Source organism: Pseudorca crassidens, chromosome 6, assembly GCF_039906515.1.
Source record: "Pseudorca crassidens isolate mPseCra1 chromosome 6, mPseCra1.hap1, whole genome shotgun sequence".
NCBI classification, from domain to species: domain Eukaryota; kingdom Metazoa; phylum Chordata; class Mammalia; order Artiodactyla; family Delphinidae; genus Pseudorca; species Pseudorca crassidens.
In genome coordinates, this window is record NC_090301.1 from 8,465,624 (window position 1) to 8,485,306 (window position 19,683).

The 19,683-nt window shown below is 53.8% G+C and overlaps 1 protein-coding gene across 9 annotated transcripts in view; it reads right to left on the reverse strand.

Annotated features, from left to right (window-relative positions):
• Nucleotides 1-2,354: 2,354 nt before the first annotated feature.
• Nucleotides 2,355-19,683, reverse strand: part of ARMC9 (armadillo repeat containing 9) — a 142,050-nt gene continuing 124,721 nt past the window's right edge. Inside the window, exons 23-25 of one of the 9 annotated variants that reach the window (XM_067740247.1) lie at nt 16,813-16,942; nt 10,332-10,504; nt 2,355-2,410 (exon numbers count right to left, since the gene is read on the reverse strand). In XM_067740247.1, coding sequence (XP_067596348.1) covers nt 2,370-2,410; nt 10,332-10,504; nt 16,813-16,942 — 344 coding nt within the window. In that variant the 3' untranslated portion in view covers nt 2,355-2,369. Of the gene's footprint in view, nt 2,411-8,247; nt 9,115-10,033; nt 10,505-16,812; nt 16,943-19,683 lie in introns of those variants that run through there. The other 8 variants (XM_067740249.1, XM_067740246.1, XM_067740250.1 and 5 more) reach the window with 8 other exon arrangements.

Here is a 19,683-nt window from a genome sequence, read left to right on the forward strand (position 1 = left end):
GAGCAGCCTGTGTCTCCTGGGGGCTAACCGCTCCCTGGGAGCCCGCGGGGCCGTCCTTCTCCAGGGTGTGGGCCCCTTGACCCCAGCCTGGGCCGGGGATCCGCTCAGCCCCTCCATCGCCTGGCTGCTGGTCCTGCTACCCTCCCCCCAGCGCAGGGCAGGGGCTCAGGAAGCCGGACTCCGCCTAGAAAGTGGTAACACAGACGCGGTGTGACACACATTTCAGGGGCCTGGACCCCTGCCCCAGTGGAGACCCCAGCCTGCTCCGGGCACTGTGGGAGAGCATCCCTCAGCCAGGGATAAGGGGACGATGTGATTCTGTCCAGGGTTGGCAGAGACACAGTGACATTGCGTGCCATAGGTGTCTGGACTGTAGGCAGCTGCCGCCTATGCGGCGTCCCCCTCGGGCTTCGGACATGGAAGGAATGAAACCGCGAGGCTCGCCTTCGTGCTGACTTTTCCCGTTCCCTTTCAGCTAAGGCTGCTTTGGGAAGGTGAAACCTCACACCCAGTCCTGCTTGACCAAGGAAGCTTCCAGCAGGACCGGGAGAGCTGGGCTTAACGCCCCTTCCTACCCTATTTCCCACGGACGGATATGCCTCTCAACAGCCTCGGGCTCCCTGCAGGAGAGCAAGGCCTTTGGCCGTGGAAGACTGAGCTGATCCACTTCCAGAGAAGCCAGGGGGCCAAGGGAGGCCTTGTCTTCAGGGGTCCTCCCAGCCTCCACTTCTGAGTGGCAGCTCTTTTCCCATTCCCCACCCCATCCTTCTCTCCCCATCAAAACGGGGAGGGGAGACCCTGGCAGAATCATTTCTTCTCTGACTGGAAGTTTCCTCTCTCTGGGATTTGTGGTTCAAGCCATGTTGGCCCAGTCGTGCGTGGACCACAGTTCTGGATCGGTTTGGTCTTGGTTTGAGGCTCACCTTAGACACAGGATACCATCTCGATTCTCAGTTTATGGAGCCAGAGGCGCCAGGACAGAGGGGAGGTTCCCTCCGCGCCTTTCTGCTTAGACCCTCTTGTCGCTGGGTGAAGTCCCTGGTGCCCTCCCATCTTCCTGAACTGTCATCTGGCTGGAGCAGGGGCTGGAAGATTCGCAGGAGCCCCAGAAAGATGAGACCTGAGAAGCGCTGGGAGGAAGCGGGTCTGTGAGGGGTGGGGTGAGGGACAGGAGTGGATAAAAGCATTTTCAGAGCCGGGGGCCCCATGATTCTGGAGAGTGGGACCCAAGATCTTCCCTTAACATGGGAGGGTCACTGCAGGTACGGGGGAGCCACTGATTATAGATGTTGGAGAACCAACAAAGGAGAAAAGAAAACCCAGCCTGGATCTGACGCTGTAACAGCAGAAGCTGACCAATGGAGGCGTGAGTGAGGGCGTGTGGGGTCTGAGCCAGGAGCCCAGCGCTGGGAGGTCTGCTCCAGGGCACAGAGAGAGGGGAAAAGGCCAGAGCCATTCCAGGGGGCCAGAAACAGCAGTGAAGGCATTTCAGTGCCTGTCTGACCCCCCCAGGCAGTAGTCACGGTACCTTACCTTCTGGTAGAAACCTTTTTTGTTAGCCACACCACCGTGCAGGAAAAAGATGGCAGTGTGTTTTATCCCTGAGCCAGACTGAGTTTCTGAGAAGATGTATTTAACCACAACTATGACCTTGACTTTTTGGTCCAGTTTGTTTGGCCTGCTGCTGCTCCTGCCTTATGATGACCTCCGAATCCTTGCAGGACCCCTGACCCTTACGACCGAGGCTGTGGAGGGAGTCTAGTCCCCAGCAGACCGCGAGCTTAGCACTGCAGCATCACCCTTGGTCCCTTTGCTGATTCCCCGCACCCGGCCTCATGGTCACCTCTCTTGTCCCCTCCTAGTCTTACATTTACACACATCACAGAGGGGACCCTCACCATTTGGAAAAAACAGTGCAGGTGGAAAATTGTTCTCTCAAGAATCACAAGGGACCCAGCCAAACGACGTTTCCTTGAAGAGACCTGAGGCGGAAGGGGACGAGCCACAGCATCGGGCCACACTTCCTGTGGGCCAGAGCGGGGAGCACGTGGGTGGGTGGGAGGGCAGTTGCCTATGAAAATAATCAGAAGCAGAGCTAGCGACGCTTTTCCCCAGCCGCTAAGAGAAGGTGGGTTTTGAAGGAAGGCTGGGAGCGATGTGGCCGGCAGAACCCGCCAGCAGCCCGAGTCTAAGCGGGTAGGTCACTGCTTCAAGTCATAGGCTTGATGGTAAGTGACACCCAACACGAAGAATCATTAAACACACAATCAAAAAGGCAGGGAGTTATCGGTGATTTATTGGCCCAGATGAGCAGGAAGGATCAGGGTGTTGCTGGAGACGGGCTGCAAGCGGAACTCTGTCCAGGGATCTCACCTCTGTTTCCTCCTCAGTGGCGCCTCCTTCTCTCCTCCTGCAGGAGTGAACGCGGCCAGCATCTCAGCTTCGCCATCCAGAGGGAAAGGGGCCCCCAGGTCTGACTGGCGTGGCTCAAGTCCACCTCCCCCCCGCATGACTCCAGGGGGGCCAGGGTCAAGGCAGAGAATGGGATCTCCATTTGGACCATGTGGTGAGGGCGGGGTGAGGAGAGGCCCCTCCTTGGAGGGAGGTCTGCTCAGGCATCGCGTGGCAGCACCCGAGCTTCTGATCACCAAGGAATACCAGACACAGGTGGGACGGCCCCACGGATGGTGCGGCAGTCACGACGCCTTAAAGCCATGTCGCTGTTGGGAGACGCCACCCTACACCTCAGCTTTGGTGGTGCCTCTGCAGCCTCTCGGTCAAGGCTCTCCCTTGCCAGCTGCCCCCCTGCACCTTTCTTAGTACCTGATCCTCCTTGAAGTCATTGTAATGGAAATGTCACTCCATTCTTCCCTACGCTCTGCAGTCGCCGGGACAACAAGGGTGCAGGCTCCCTGGCTGCTCAGAGGAGGGACTGGCCGGGCCTGGCTTGGCCCCCTTTCTGGTGATGGGGGAGTCGGTCTCCTTGGGGTTCCAAGGTGGTCCAGTGATAGCCAGGTTCCCACCTCCCTATTTCCAGGTGTCCCCCCCGGGGGCCCCCAAAAGCTCAGAAATCCTTCTCTTTTGCCTGATTTTTGTGTTTTTCCACTTGCCCCCTACTCCATGCCCTTTGTGGATGGAAAGTCCTGGTCACTGTATGCCTGCCCGGGAGCCCACGCCCAACGCTCCCCTCCCCGTCTCTGGGCCCCTCTGCCCTGGGCAACTGGGGCCTCATCTGTAGGGCTTTGGGCTCAGAAACTGGGTCCCCCTGAAGATGGCCCAGCTGGGAACCCCACACCAAAACATTAATCGACCCTCAAGCCCCGGGGCCACAGGGCGCCCAGGAGGCCCCAAGCCCTCCAGTCATGCTGCTCCCCAGGGCGGCCCTGGAAGACTGGCCTTTGGCCTGGCGCTAGTGTCTCCCAGTTCACGTCCCAGCCACTTCCGCCTGCACTCTTCTTGCTTCTGGCTTCGGCAATTTATCCAGGCTCTATGCCTGCCTTCTGCCGGTGCAGCCAGGTCCCCAGTACGCCCAGACCCTGCCCCTCTGCACTTGTAAGTCACTGGGACCCTCAGCCTGGCTTCCCCCTTGAAGATGCTGTTGCCTGGGTTCAAGCCTGGCTTGAGTGCAGCCCGGGAACCCGCTGACGTGAGGAAGGCATCCACACTTATCTCCCCCTCAGCCCTGTCAGTGCTCCCACCTGGGTGTTTCAGAATCAGAACACAAAGCCCTAGGAGTGTATCTGGGGAGCCCTCCTGACTCTCTGGGAGTGACTGGGAGCAGCAGCAGTGCCGCACCCCTAGGCACACATGGCGGCTGTGTTTCTAGGCGGTACAGAGATAACGCAAGTGCAATCAGCAGCAGTGTGTCAAGAGGGAAAGTGTTCAAGGGCACCCCCAGTGACCAGATAGCACCCTCAGTTATCACGTGACCCAGGAGCAAGGCTCCATGTCAGCTCCTGCAGGGCAAAGGTCTGGAAGTGAAGTGGTGTAGCCACCACCTGTCCCCGCCACGTGTCCCCCTCGCCGTTCTAGGGTACACACCCTGCCCTGATCCTTCCAACTTGCCCCTGACCCACCCAACCTTCTGCCCCAGGCTGCACCCTGCACACGCCTTAACAACCGGCTCTGCTGCTGGGGGGCCGGAGGAAGCCTGGTTTGTAGCGTTTGTCGCTTTCTGTGGTGTAAGTGTCCCCATCACAGCCAGTTTCAAGCTACCAAAGTGATGTCACTGAACCCAGACTTGTGAAGGGGTGCATAGTAGGCGGTATTATAGTGTACCTCCCTCCTACAAATACAACAGGTGTATGTATCCTCCAGGATGTAGACAATATAAACAGTAAAACTAGGAAGGGATGAGTTTTGAGTATTTATTACTTTTGTTTTTAATAGAAATTATTTAAAGTTTATAAACTTTAAGCTTTGAAAATGACTGTGCTAACACCAGCTCATAGAAATCCTGAACATTTAGCGAGTGGGCACAAACTGACCACAGGACACCACTGCCTCCTGCCCAGGTGGGACCTGGCCCAGGGCCTGGACCCAGCACTCCTCAAGATCACTGCTCCGTGGCCTGTGCTCCAGCTGCCCCTCTTAGAGCTCACGCCATCACTTTGGCCCCTTGTCCTTCTCCAGGTGATCCCACTGACCTCAAAGCCTCTAGCATCCAACTCGTTGGCTCAGCTTTTTCCCGGGGCCAGGCTGACCTCTGGCCCAGCACCGCTCTCTGGAAGGTGTCCTCAGGCAGCCCAGCCCTCCTCCAGCTCTGACTGTGGTGAGCATCTTCCACGCACTGCTTTCCTCCCCGGGTTCTGGAGCATGTGCTCCCAGCCTGGCTCCTCCCTGGAGACTGTCTCCTGCACCAGCCACTCTTCTTTCTCTCACCCCTGGTTCTGCCCTAGTTTTCTTATTTCTCCAGTTCCCTCCTCTGAGATCCCATCCATTCCCAGGCTTCAACTGACACCTTAAAGAGACGACTCTGTGTAGGTCTCTCTAGGCCTGACTTTCTGCGAATTCTACAAGCTCCTCCTAGAAATCTGCCCATCACTTCAGTCTGGTGCGGGTGCCCTGCCCTGAACTGTGGCTGTCTGCAAAGGCCAGGACTTCTTCCTAGAAGATGGATAGCAACTCACAGGCCAGTGGAAGCTTGTCTCCTGCTGCGAGTTTAGCCAAGCTACTCTGCGATGTTGCTGCAGCATCTGCCGTGTGGCTCAGTGAGGCCGCAGAGGCTTTGAACTGACCCCAGCCCTCTCGCTAGTGCGTGGCCCAGGAACAGCCTGCAGCTCAGAGGTAAGAGTAAGTTCCCGATAGGACTTCCCCAAGGGCCTAGTGATATATAGTCTCCCCCACCTCCCAGGACCTCCCCGTGTGTCCCGTCCCCGACCCCAGGAGAGCCGTGTACCTCCCCCGGAGGTACTTCTCTGTTGCACTTTCCCTTCACCGGGGCTCCACCTAAGCAACGTTAATTTAACAAAATCACAACACTCCGCAACCCAGTGCAGAGCAGCCCCACAGGATACGTTTGTTGAACTGAATTAAAATGGGAAGTTTATGCCACGGTGGAAAAACCATCCTGAAAGATTTGGTTCTGAGGCGTGAGGTAAGTTCTGAACACCCTCTCTATGGTAGATTGTCGCAGACCTGTCGGGTTTGTTTCTGGGTCCTTGTCGGTCCCTCTTGCACAGACTTGGCCTTGGCCATGTAACCTGTGTTGGCCAATGGGAGAGCAGCAAACGTGATGCAGGTAGAAACCTGAACAGCACGTGGGTTTGAGCTCTCTCACTGCAATTGTTGCCCTGAGACCACCATGTGAACGAGCCTGAGCTAACTTGCTGGAGGATAAACCCAGGACCCAGCCCGCAGCCAACTGCCAGACACGAGTGAGGCCCTTGACTGCCCTCTGATCAGCTGGGTCCATCCAAGCCCGAGAGAGCTGCCCCTCTGGGTCCAGCCTCCATTGCTGATCCACACAGTTGTGAAGCTAATAAATTGTTGTTTTATGCCATTAAGTTTTGGGGGCAGTTTGTTATGTGCAAAAGTGAACTGCATCACTCCTTAGAACAACTCCCCACAGGGTCTGGAGAGCTGAAGATGGTCAGGCAGGCAGGCCCAGCCCCTCGGCCACGAGGCTGTACTATCAGCACCCTGGGAGGCCCCAGGAGGATCTCCCCAGATCCCAGGCGAGGCCAGTGAGGCATTCACCTCGCACACAAAATGTAAGCGGTGCCCCCGGATTCAAGATACATGGTATTTTAATGCAATTCAGCAAACTATGGCTCGTGGGCTGGCTGCCTATTTTTGTAAGTAAAGCTTTATCGGAATCGGGGCCGGGATTAAGGTTCTGCAAGCAAGGTGGGGCCACAGAAGCATGTGGTCAGATCCTGTTTGTTTTTTTAAAATAAATTTATTTATTTTTGGCTGTGTTGGATCTTCAGTGCTGTGCGTGGGCTTTCTCTAGTTGCGGTGAGCGGGGGCTTCTCTTCGTAGCTGTGCGCGGGCTCTAGGCACGCCGGTTTCAGTAGTTATGGCACGTGGGCTCAGTAGTTGTGGCTTGTGGGCTCTAGAGCGCAGGCTCAGTAGTTGTGGCGCACGGGCTTAGTTGCTCCACGGCATGTGGGCTCTTCCTGGACTAGGGCTCGAACCCCTGTCCCTTAAATTGGCAGACAGATTCTTAACTACTGTGCCAACAGGGAAGCCCCAGATTCTGTTTTTATTATAAGTTTGATACTTTGTCATGGATTTTTTGTGTTAATCTTATTTACTTGTGCTTTTTTTTTTTTTTTTTTTAGCTCCTTTGATTTGGGCCAAATACTTTCCAGCCTGCCGCGTGAGCCCTGGTATCTGACTAGATCTCAAACCTCTACCTGCCTATTATATTCCCACCAAGGGTCATAATTTAAGCTGTTGCTGGACTTTTACACTTGTTGTGAATGAGCAAATGAGATCAAGTCCTACTCAGGAGAAATTAAGGGGCCAGTAACCAGAGAGCTGGGATCAGCTTTCAGGGGCAGAAGGACTCTTCCCGAAGGCCCATTTCTCCAAAGTTCCATGGACTCCTCTCCACGTCTTCCCTGAGTAGGTTTCATGGGCAAATCCTCAGAGCTGCATGATTTGGTTTCCAGATGACCTGTGAAAACGTTCTGGTTTCGGTTTTGTATATTTGATTTCCCCCCCGCACCCCACCCCGTAGACAGTGTTTATATCCACCTCCCATTAGGGCAGCAGAGAGCTAGAATATTTACGCATAAATCATTGGTATTTTACAAAGTCTCTTTTGTGCCATCAGCCTTGGGATGTGGAAGTGTGTGTCTGCAAGAGGGCCCTCCCAGAGGCCGAGGCCATGTTTAGTCCCCAGGGAACCGCCCAGACCACTGCTGGTGACCTCAGTGTAGTTTGCCCACATTGTTTTTTTATCCCAAATGGCCAGACATTTTATAAATCACACTTGAGCTCATCCGCAGGCTTGAGGAGAAAGAGAAGTTCCCCTTGCATCAGGGAGGCTATGGGTGGTAACAGATAAGCCACCCACTCCCTCTGGATTCTGGAGACAGGGCTTCTCCCACGCCAAGGCAGGGCACGGCTGTGCCAGTTGGTGGCATCTGAGGAATCTGAAGGGAGTGGACAGTGCTGGAGAGAATGGGAGAGATTTTTCCATGATGCTCCTCTGCTGTTCATCAGCAAACACTCTCTGCCTTTTCAACGTTTCACCGCGGAGCGCTTCCATTTCAGGGACCCAGTCTCTCCTCCTCCTGTTTGTCCGTATCAACAACACTGAGAGAAGTGTTCGTGTTTTCTCTTTATTCCTTCAGAGGTCAAGCCAGGTGTTCAGAGGGCCTGGAGGCTGACATTCCCAAGAAGGCAGGGCAGTGTTCCACACAGCCTCCTTCCCCAGGAACAGAGAGGGGCTCACGCATTTCCAGAGAATCAAGATGGGCCAGTGACACGACCACAGAGTTCTAATGTGCCCAGCCTGGCACCGCTGCCAAGACCTTGCGAGATTAACCCAGGGTCCTGGCCCATGATGTGTTTACAGTCATCACAGGGGCAACCTGGCCTCTTGCCTGCTCCAACATTCTCCCGTTTACCTCTCTGCCCGCTCTCCTGAGGAGTCAGAAGGCCACTGAAAAACGCAGTGCTTATCCTTTATTTACGTCCAGTGGGGCCACAGTGATGTCTCCACTAATGGGCATGGCCAGGGCAGACGGACTGCCTGGCGGGCAGCATGTGATTTTATTCACACACACACACACGTACCATCTAAATACTGATAATTTTATTTCAATATTTGTGTTTTAGAAGAGGTCAGACCCTGCGACTAGCTTGAGTAACATTCCTGGCTCTGCAGTGAAGTTTCTTCCTCTGTCCTCAGACGTGGGCCCTGAGGGCACCCTCGGCAAGAAGCGAGTACAGGCCTCCACCAGTGGGGGACAGTCACACTGCCTGTGGCACTATTTGTGCTTATGGTCTTAATGGAGGGAGGGAAATGGCTTTAAACTGGTCAGCGCTCTGAGTCCTTAAAACACACGTGCAGAAGCACGGGGCTGCCTTGGAATAGCCATATTCCCAGCCAGAGAGGGGAACACACCACATTCTTACCAGATTTTAAAAGAGGAAGAAAATACGAAGTCTGCTGCTCAGGCAGCGGGCTTGAGAATGAGTTTCTGTTACTCTCAGTCCCTTCTGTTTCCTCATACTCGGTCTGGGTGAGGGGGGCCAGTTTCCGCCGAGGCCAGGGTCCCGTCTCCGGCCGAGATGTCTGGCTCCGGCTCCTCCGCAGAAGCTCCCGAGACGGACGAGATGGACAGGCTCATGGATTTGGCTGTGCTGCCCCCCCAGCTGGGTGCCAGGGGGAGGGCGGGCAGGAAGGGCGGTGGCAGGACCCTGGGGCATGGGCTGTGGTGGGCCTGGTCCTGGATGCCTGGAGGGCTGTCCCCCTCAGCCCCTGAAGCCACCTGGCGGCTCACTGACAACTGTCTCTTCACATCTGTCACCTGCAGCTGCTGGCTGGCTGAGGGCAGGAAGTTGGCTGGTCACTGGGCAACGGGATGGTGACACCGGGGAAGAACCCATCCTCACTTCCTGGAAGACTGGCCGCCTGGAGAAGAAAATCTAGGCAAGCTGCCAGCGCCAGGCCGGTCTCAGCACAGAGCCCCGTCTGTCCCACACAAGCCCTCCTTTCAACAGGAGAACCTTCCCTCCCGGGTCACCTGCTCTGCGGCCAGGGCCTGAGTCGGGGGGCCACGCTCGTTCCTTACAGGAAGCAGGCTGCCCGGTGCGGGGACTCAGTGAGCTCCGCCGGCCGCGCGCCTGTGTCTGTCGAGGCCGAGGGACGCGTGTCTGCTGCTACCCACCCCGTGCGCCGGCCAGCCCGTCCGCGGCCGGGTGCTGCCACCGTGGTTACGAGAGCAGGGGCGCCCGGCCTGCTGCAGCCCGGAGGCCGGGCAGGGATGGGCGGCCTGCCTGCCCCTCTCCTGGCCGCCCCCCGCCCCGTACTCGCCGGCATTTCCTCCGGACCTGTGTGCGGAAGCACCGCGGTGGGGAGGCCGGGCTGGGGCCCCGCGTGTGTTTCCCAGCAGAGGAGCGCTGCAAGAAGGGGGAGGGCCCCGCGGGCTTCCCAGCCTCGGCCCATTTACACGCTCCCAGCCCAACGGCTCCCCGGCTGGCCAGAGTGCCCGGGGCCACACCAGGAAGGGAAGGGGCCTGCCGCAGGCCTGCATACATCCTGAGAGTGACTGATTCTGTGCCACTTGACGTTCTTTTGTTCGGGTTCTCTTTTGTTTTCCCTTATTTTTAGTAAAGCCCTTTAGAAAGTTACGGGCTCAGCTGGGGAGTGGAGGGGTGTGGTCAAGTAGCCGACGGGCAGGGGACAGAGAAGCGGTCTTTACCGCTAGTAAAAGGGCAGGAGGGGGACCCCAGGGACAGAGGGTGGCCCTTGGACACCCCCCTCGGTCCCTCGGACGACCCCTCCGCCCAGCCTGTGAGGAAGCACCTGCTTCTGTCTGATTTTGAGGCCGCCCTGAGCTGCTGCTGGCTGCTTCCCACCAGAAGGCCGGTTCGGATTTCAGGGTTGACCTGCAAGCCCCACGCAGGGGGATCTTGTCTCCGAGTGGCACTGCCTGGAGGGTGTCATTCCACCTGTCTGTGTATGAGCCGCTGAGGCCAAGGGCAATTTCATAAACAGAAAGATGAGTGAAGAACCGGTCCCTGGGGCAGAGGAAGCGACCGGCTAGGGCCCTGGTCCTGCGGGGAGGGGAAGCGGGCCTTGGTCCGGTGGGCACGGAAGGGGCACCAGTCAGATGCAGAAGGCCAGCGCCCTTCCCTGCAGGCTGACTTACTTTGCAGGCTCCTCGTGGCGGACGCCGTGGAGCCGGGGCGGCTGGCCTGCTGTGGGCCACACGAGGAGAAATGAGGGGCCAGAGCCGATGCCTTGGCCTTGGGTGGGTTCAGGTCCAGGATCTCCGGGCTGCAGGGGGCCCGGGGCTTGTAGGCGAAGCCTGGTGTAAACTCCCTGGAACGAAATGTGCAATCTGAAGTCACAGGAGGAAGGAAGGACCCCCCTTTCCAAGCACTAATAGATGCCAGGCATGCACTGTCCTGGGCATGTGGTGGGGGTGAGGGAGAGCAGGGCACCCAGAGCCACAAGTCCCTGCCCCACAGAGCTCACGTTTTAGGGCAGGAGGGAGACGATGAAAGAGGAATCAATGCTAAGGAGGAGAGGAAGCAAGGAAGGGAATAGGGAACTTGGGAGAGTATTAAATTGTGAGATCCAATGGCGAGGAAAGCTGTGGCTGGCAGAGTAATGGTACCCAGTTAGGTCCATGTCCTACTCCCTGGGACCTTACATGACAAAAGGGAATTAAGGCTGCAGGTGTGAGATTATCCTAGATTACTGGGGTGGGCCCAAGGTAATCACAAGGGTCCTTAAGAGTGGGAGAGAGGCAGAAGAAGAGAGTCAGAAGAACAGGTATGGCCACGGAAAAAAGGCACAGAGACGCCACGCTGCTGGCTTGAAGGATGGTGGAAGGGGCCACGAGCCAAGGAGGGCATGAGGCCTCTAGAAGCCAGAAAAGACAGAAAAGAGATTCTTCCCTAGACCTCCGGAATGTAACCTGTCCAGTGGACACCTTGATTCCAGCCCACTGAGACCTGTGTAGGACTTCTAACCTAGGGAACTGTAAGATAATAAATTTGTGTTTGCTCAGGTGTGCTAATTTATCATAGCAATTGGAAAGTGATTTTAGATGGGGTAGCCCGAGAAGGCCTCAGTGAGAAGGTGACTTTTAGCCCCCAAACAATCCTGTGAGGCAGGCATTACTACCCCATTTTTCAGATGTTAAAACTGAGGCTCTAAGTTTATAAACTTTCCCAAGGTCACACACATAACAAGCAGTTAGTGAGGCCAAGCTCTGAACCCAGGGGGATCTTATAGCCAGCCATCCTGCAGACGCCCTCAGGACCCCATCCCAATGGACCAGCTTCACAGAGACAGGAGCCAGCTTTCCTCCGGCACCTGCAGCCACCGCAGCTGGGGTTGGTGATGTGACTTCCCGGCCCAGCCCTTTGCTCTCTGGCTGTCATTGAGCTATATACATGCTCAATTCTTCTTCCCACCTCGACTTCTGGGGCCTTTGCTATCTATGCGCCCATTTTCCGGACAATAACTCTGAAGACTGGAGTCCCGGGTTGTCACCCAGGGTTGTTGTCACCATTGAATGAGCTGATGTCAGCGCCAGCTCCGCTCCCGGCAGGCAGCAGGTACTCCTATAGTCCAGCTTCCCTTCAATAAGTGGGTGTCTCCATCTGCGGGCTGCACACAGTGGGCGCACGGCAGGTACTGTGAGCTTGGCGAGTGAGGGGGTCCCCCCATTGCATCCCCTGGGACAGGGAGATGCTGACCGGCTGCAGGGCTTCCCAGTGGGCAGTGAGGAGTATGTGTGTGTGCATGTGCGTGTGCGTGTGTGGTGTGTGCTGGGGGTTGAAACTGAGGTCTGTGGGAAGTGCGGGATCCAGTGGCCGGGAAGGAGGGTGGGGGGCCCAGAGGGTGCGCTCACTGGAAGGACCTGGACTCTCAGTCCCGCTGTGCTGCTCTCTAGCTGGTGACGAGAGTGAGCAAGTCTGCTGATGTTTTGGGAGCCTCAGTTTCCTCACCTGTAAAATGTTTTCTATAGGACAGCTCTGAAGGTAGGGTGGCTGTGCTCCGGGCCCAGCTGTGGTAAAGTGCCCCCTAAATGGGGGTTACGGCTCTGGGGAGTGAGACTTGGGAGGAAACTGCATAATTTTTGGATTCATTTCTATATGCCTCCTTTTTTTTTTTTATATTGAGAATCTATTACTTTAATAATCAGAAAAATAAAACTTAAATATCTGAAAAGTCTCCAAATTCAAATTTAGAAAAAGACCGGCATACACCACTATATATAAAATAGATAACTAATAAGGACCTACTGTAGAGCACAGGGGACTCTACTCAGTACTCTGTAATGGCCTCTATGGGAAAAGAATCTAAAAAGGAGTGGATATATGTATACGTATAACTGATTCACTTTGCTGTACAGCAGGAACTAATACAACATTGTAAATCAACTATATTCCAATAAAGCAAAAAAAAAGAGGCTGGCATAAAAACCGCCCATACTTTAGACAAGAAATCTTTCATACCAGGTTGAAAAGGATAGAGGAGATTTAGCCCTATTACGTTTTTTTAAATTTTAATTTTTTTTCTTCAAAAAGCAAAATTTATTTTTATGTCACTCATAATATTGTCCCTCCAGGTGAACTCCCTAAGAGCAGCAATTTGGTCTAGTTGACCTTTGAGCCCCAGTGTCCAGCACGGTTTCTGAGCACCACATGCATTACCAGTGAATGAAAGAAAAGCAAAACCTTAGGGCAAAGGCGTCATAAATTCCGGTATATAGATCAGATGAAAGAGCACACAATCATTAAAAATAATGAAGATGGGGGCTACTCAGGCGTATGAGAGAGAATGGAATAAGGCTGAAAACAGAGCAATACAGAGTAGCATGTAAGTCTGACTGCAATTGTGTGAAAGCAGGCATGCACTGCTGACACTTCTTCCACATACAAAGAAGCTTCTTATACGGGCTAATGAGGTGGTTTTCCTTTCATATTATTTAGTTCAGATGTTTTCTCCTATTTTGCTTTTCTAATTTTGATATACAGATTTTTTTTTTTCTTTTTTTGGCCTGTGGCTTGTGGGATCTCAGTTCCCTGACCAGGGATTGAACCCGGGCCATGGCAGTGAAAGCCCGGAATCCCAGACCACCAGGGAACTCCCTAATTTTGATAATTTTTATCATTGTTATTGCAGTAAAATATACAGAACATAAAAATCTTGACCATCTTTAAATGTAGCCCCATTACACTTTAAGAAGGAATACTTGAGAGACACTAGTAAAAACTACTCAGGTGAGCACTGGGTCTATTCCCGGCAATGGTAACGGCACAGGGTCAGCCCTGGGTTACCTGGGGATGTCCCATCACACGGTCATGGAACAGGGTGGCCAGATTTGGAGGAGCTAGACGTGCAGGCCCAGGAAGGCTGGCCCGCTTCACCCCGTGGGGCCTTAGAGCCAGTGGGCAGCAAGGTCAAGTTGCAGGGTCAGAGGCAGCCGAGGTGAGTTGGCAAGAAGCGAAGGGAGAAAAAAGTCTGGGCAGCAGGGCTGGGAATCTCTGACCTCCCAACCCAGGGCAACCAGGAAAGGGTCCCATCCTTTTTGGAGAGCGAGTTGGCAATGCGTGTGAACACCCTTACGTGCAGGTTAATTTTATGGGTCAACATTGCTGGGCCGTGGCACCCAGGTATTTGAGCAAATATTGTCTGGATGTTTCTGTGCAAGTGTTTTTTGGATGAGATGAACATTTCAATAGGTGGACTTTTTTTTTTTTTTTTGGCCGTGCTGTGCGGCTTGTGGGATCTTAGTTTCCCGACCACGGATTGAACCCGAGCCCTTGGCAGTGAGAATGCAGAGTCCTAACCACTGGACCGCCAGGGAACTCCTCACAGGTGGCCTTTGGGTAAAGCAGACTGCCCTCCAGAATGTGGGTGGGTCTCATCTGATCACTTTTGGATTTTGGATTTGTCAGGCCTCTGCTACTATGGGAGCCGGTTCCTTAAAAGAAATCTCTGTATAGACACACTTCCTGTTGGTTCTCTTTCTCTGGAGAATCCTAACTAATACACCTTAAAAGGCAGCCTCCTCTCTGCCGTGGGACGTGACCTTTGGCCAGGGCAGCGTTGCTGCTGGGGGAAGAGCACCCTCAGGCAGAGGCTCCCTCGGCTGGCTCCCCCCGTTGGCATTGGAGAAACTGGCCTTTGGCAGACACCGGGGGGCCGCCCTTCGGCTTGGCAGGTGCCCCCCATCCCATGAGGTTCCCCAAACCACCTGGGGGGCTGCAGGAAGTGGCGGTGTGGACTGAGGGCGCTGGCCACTGTCACTGAACTCTGCAGGGATGATGGCATCAGGACCCCCTGGAAAGGACTCTGTACGAGGCGGGGATAGGCGTCTGTCGGTAAGGGTCAGCTTGGCCTCTGAGTGGCCCCTAGCCCCCTAACGCCCCAGAATGTTGAGCTCAGCAGTCTGGGCAGCTAGGAGCCAGAGCCAGGAACGGGCGACGGTCTGGCAGGAGATGGGGCCGGATGAGGGCAGAGCAGAAAAAGCACATGGATGGCAGGTGCCTACGATTTAGAAAAACGTAATCTGCTGCAGGAACACATGGTGCTGGGTCCTAGTAAGAGGTAAACTTCAATATATTGGTAAATTGGGAGGCAGCCTGAAAGGTAGGCGATTACTTATTAAAGAAGACTGGCCTGCTTATGTTATCTCCCTTATCAATAGGAACATTGTGTTGGAAGGGAGTAGCAATAAAAGGCTTCTGGAGATATTTAATCTCTACTTGTGTTTGGAATGTTGCTGAGTCATAATCCGAAGATGGCTGGCGGCCGATGGGTTGGCAAGGCCACGGGACAGTCTGGGCAGCAAGGCCCCTCACCTTCCCGGAGGTGACGGCTGGAAAGCAACGCTGCACGTTCCAAGGTGCAGGTCAGGCCCTCCAGGTCTGGACCGACAGATTTCCTGGGAGAGGGCCTTGGCTCTTCTTGGGATAAATGCTTTTTTTAGAAAAATGCATTTTCATAGCCTGGTTAACAGTTACTCAAAGTTAAGCGGATAGAAAAAAGAAAAGGAGAACTTGGCTGTGGGGAGGTGTGGGATGGTGGGGTCCGAACATTTTTACTCCTGGCTTTTCTAGGAAGGCAATTGCACAGCAAGACCAGCTGCTGGAAGCCACGAGGCTGCAATCATCTTTACACCACCTCAAAGTTGGGGCTAAGCAAAGAGAGCTAGGGCTATCATTCCGTCTACCAATGACCCACGCCCAGAGCTCCAGGGCCTTCCTTCTGCCGCAAACGAGGGCCCACCCAGCCGACTCATCTTCCTCCAGCGCCAGGGGCTGCCCTCCCCGCTACAGACAGAGAGAGAGGAGTTGTCAAGCCAGAGAGAGAGCCACTCTCTCTTCCTTTCTCCTGAGGATCCATCCATCGCCTGTTTTGAGCTCCTGCCCTGGGCCAGGTGTGGGAACACAGGGACAAACACCCTGCTCACGGCCTCTGTCTTTGAGGAGCGTGGGAGACAGTCACGGAGCACGTGACCACAGTGGGCCTCGGGCTCACCATCTTTTACGCCCTCGGCCCGGGAGAGACATCCAGGACTGCCCCCCTGCCCTGTGCAGGTTCCAAAGTCCTTCCGGCTCATCCCCACACAGCAGGAAAGAAAGGTGCAGGGTCGCTGCCTGCCCCAGTGGGTGCCGGCTCTGCTAGGGCTTCTGCAGGTCATCTCGGACTCCCTGGCCACTCCTGCAGGCGGTGGGTGGCTTCAGGCCTCTCTGGAGCCTGGAATTCGGGCCCTCCCACTGCCTCACCCAGCTCCCCGAGGCGTCGCTGCTGCCGCCGCCGGAGCGTGACCACAACTGAGGTTAGGGTGACCCTGCGGACACAGCAAGGGAAGTCCTTCCCTGTTCTACGGGAAGGTGGGGCGCGGGAGGCCTGGACAGTCACTGTGGCAAGATCCTTCTACTTCCGAGACTGCAAGGCGTAGTCATGTTTGCCATGACTCTAGCCCAGTGTTTTAGTGCAGGAGGTTGGCTTGTCTATGGTGACACGCTCAGCCGGCAGGGCGTTCTGTGACCAGGAGGAAGTGGTGGGCGGCGGTTGGGAGACAGGCTGGGTCTGAGTCCAGAGCCGGGCCCCTCCCCCTGAGCAGGCTTCCTCCGAGCTGAAAGAGGGAGCCTGTGAGAGATTAAGAAAAACAGTGCTTTCTAGGTTCTAAAGAACCCCTCGTAACCCGTCAAGCAGCAGTTTGTGCTCGTTGGGAAAGAGCGAGAGAAAAGAACTTTTATTTTCCTCTTGGAGGCCCAGTTTCGGTTTCAGGAAGCTGACATTGGAGCCAAACCATTTTACTGATCTCGTTCATCTTTCTCCCCTCCAAAGCCAACTGCTAAGATAGGACACCGACCTCAAATTACTTCTAATCACAAACCCTCCCCAACATGTTTACCTATCAGTTCTTAAAACTAGTCTCTTGGGCATGTTTGTAAGTTTTTCTCTCCTTCCGGTCTGACAGCTGATACCTCTCCTGAGGCAGGTCCCTCCCCTTGGGCTCTGAGGTTATCACGCGCGGTGACCACAGTCCCCCGAGGATCTCAGAACCACGCTTCAGGGCCCAGCGAAACGCTCCTTTGCTTCCATCGTCAGACACTGGGCCTCAGAGGAGCCTCCCCAGGATACCTCCCCATCCCTACCTGGTGGTCTCGCCACTGTCCAGGGCACAGGGCACCTCCCTAGGCTGGCTCAGGCCCCCCGCTGGGGGCAGGTAAGGCTCTCCCTGACGTCCTGCTGGCAACCGCTCTCCCGACTTGGCATCGATGGTGGCTGGGGAAGAGGAGAGAGCTCAGTTGACTTCTGCTCTGGAAGCTCTTTGAGGATGCTCTTTGCTGGGCTGCGCCCTGAAGTCAAGAAAAGCACACACCCCGGGCCAGTCCCTCATGGCTCCCCGGCGCCTGTGGATGGGGACTTGTTTACTCGTGCAGCTCGGGGCCTTTCCAGATGGCCACTTGATGTACTTATAACCTGAGGGTGCAACAGGCATGCTCTGGCTGGAGCACACGAAGCGCAGAGAAGGACAGACCAGCGGTCCTGTCGCCTCCCACACTCCCACTGCCTCTCAGGGAAAAGCCAACAAAAGCCAGAATTGTCTCCTGGGCCCCTGCTTGGCGCTGATGCACAGCGGCCCAGAGGCACCCTGAAAAACTCTTCGTGTTTATTTGAAATTCAAGTTCACCTGGGTGTCCTGTATTTTTATTTGCCAAATCTGGCAACCCCAGAGGTGGGGCTCTCTTCGCCCTGTGCTGCCCCAGGATCCTTCAGGCCTGAATCCCTGTCTTCCCCCAGGGGCAGGAACCTCCATAATACCACCTAGCAAGGACAAGGCCACCTAGGTCACCCCAAGATCACGGGGAGTGATGGGAGAAGTCCCAGATGACACTGCCGCAGATGCCTCCCAAGGGTCTGGGGACGGGCCTGTTCTGTATTTCAAATGACATGGACCCCTCTTTCTCCAGCCCTGCTTCTCCTCTTCTTGTTCTACAGCCAAAGGGGTCCGTGTCACCATCAGAGCAACACTGTGACAGTCTGGATTCACTGCTTCCTTAATCCAAGCTCTTTTCAGCTCTTTCATTAAAAAAAAAAAAAAAAAGTCTCTCTAGCACCTTTGCAACGTGGCCTCTGCTTTATCTAAAATATAAAGAGTCTTCCCTACATAAACAGACATGTCTCCAAAGAAGACGTACAGATGGCCAACAGGCACATGAAAGACGCTAAACATCGCTAATTATTAGACAAATGCAAATTAAAACTACAATGATATACCACTTCACACCGGTCAGAATGGCCATCATTAAAAAGTCTCTAACAAATGCTGGAGAGGGTGTGGAGAAAAGGCAACCCTCCTACACTGTTGGTGGGAACGTAAGTTGGTGCAGCCACTATGGAAAACGAATGGAGTTTCCTCAGAAAAACTACAAATAGAGTTGCCATATGACTAGCAATTCCACTCCTGGGCGTATATCCAGACAAAACTATAATTCAAAAAGATACACGCGCCCCTATGTTCACAGCAGCACTATTCACAATAGCCAAGACACTAAATGTCCACTGACAGATGAATGGATAAAGAAGACGTGGTACATATATACCATGGAATACAACTCAGCCTTAAAAAAGAATGAGATAATGCCATTTGCAGCAGCATGGATGGACCTAGAGATTATCATACTAGGTGAAGTAAGTCAGAAAGAGAAAGACAAACACCATACTTATATGGTACAAAAACACATACTCACTTATACGTGGAATCTAAAATATGACACAAATGAACTTATCTATGAAACAGAAGCAGACTCCCAGACATAGAGAACAGACTTGTGGTGGCCAAGGGGGCGGGGGGTGGGGATGGGATGGAGTGGGAGTTTGGGGTCAGCAGGTGCAAACTAGTATATATAGAATGGGTAAACAAGGTCCTATTGTATAGCACAGGGAACGATATTCAATATCCTGTGATAAACCATAATGGAAAAGAATATAAAAAAGAATGTATATATATGTGTAACTAAATCACTTTGCTGTAGAGCAGAAATTAATGCAACATTGTAAATCAACTAGACTTCAATTAAAAAAAAATCTTCCCTGCAGGTTTCCTCAAATCCATAGCAAGGGGGCGCAGCTTTGACTTCCAGATAACTCTCTTTTGACCCAAACAAGGACTCTGTTTCTGGTATGGAACCCAATGGGTGGCTTTATTTACAGTCCACATTGGACAGTCTCCACCCAGAACTGGGACTGGAACTAGAATTTCAGCCTTCTCTGATCTGCTCTTCGATGGACAACTGGCCTGCTTGTCTGTGCTCTCTGCTCAATGGTCTTACAGTAAGTCCCCTACATACAAACCTTCAAGTTGTGAACTTTCAAAGACGTGAACGTGCATTTGCACGTCCAGTCACGTAAGTTAGTTCACGTCTCTGGCGTTCATTGCCATGTGTGTGCATCCCCTACAAATGGTTGCAGCAGCCACTCAGAATGCAATCCGGTGCTACCGGGTCATCTCTGATGAGAAAAAAGAGCTACTACCCAGACGTCACTGGATCGTTTTTTCAAGAGGGTAGACAGAATTGAATCCAGCAAGGAACCAGAACCTGTGCCATCCACGTCAGGTGTGAGTGAAATTGCAGCTTGCCCTCCGTCTCCTATAGCTGACGACCCTTCAGCTCTACCATCTCCCACCTCCTCTCCCTCCTCCAGTCAGTAACTCTTCTTGCCTGTTCACTCGATGCCAGCCCTTATATGCCAGCTGTTGTACTGTACTACCGCACTTTTCAAGATACCGTACTGTAAGATTAAAGATGTTTTCTTTATTTTGTGTGTTTGTTTTTTATGTATTATTTGTGCAAAAAGTATTATAAACCTATTACAGTACAGTACTGTGTAGCTGATTATATTAGTTATAGTTAGTTATATTAGTTACTAGTATCATATTAGTTAGCTGGGTACCTAGGCTAGCTTCGTTGGATTTACGAACAAATTGGACTTACGAATGTGATCTCAGAATGGAACTCGTT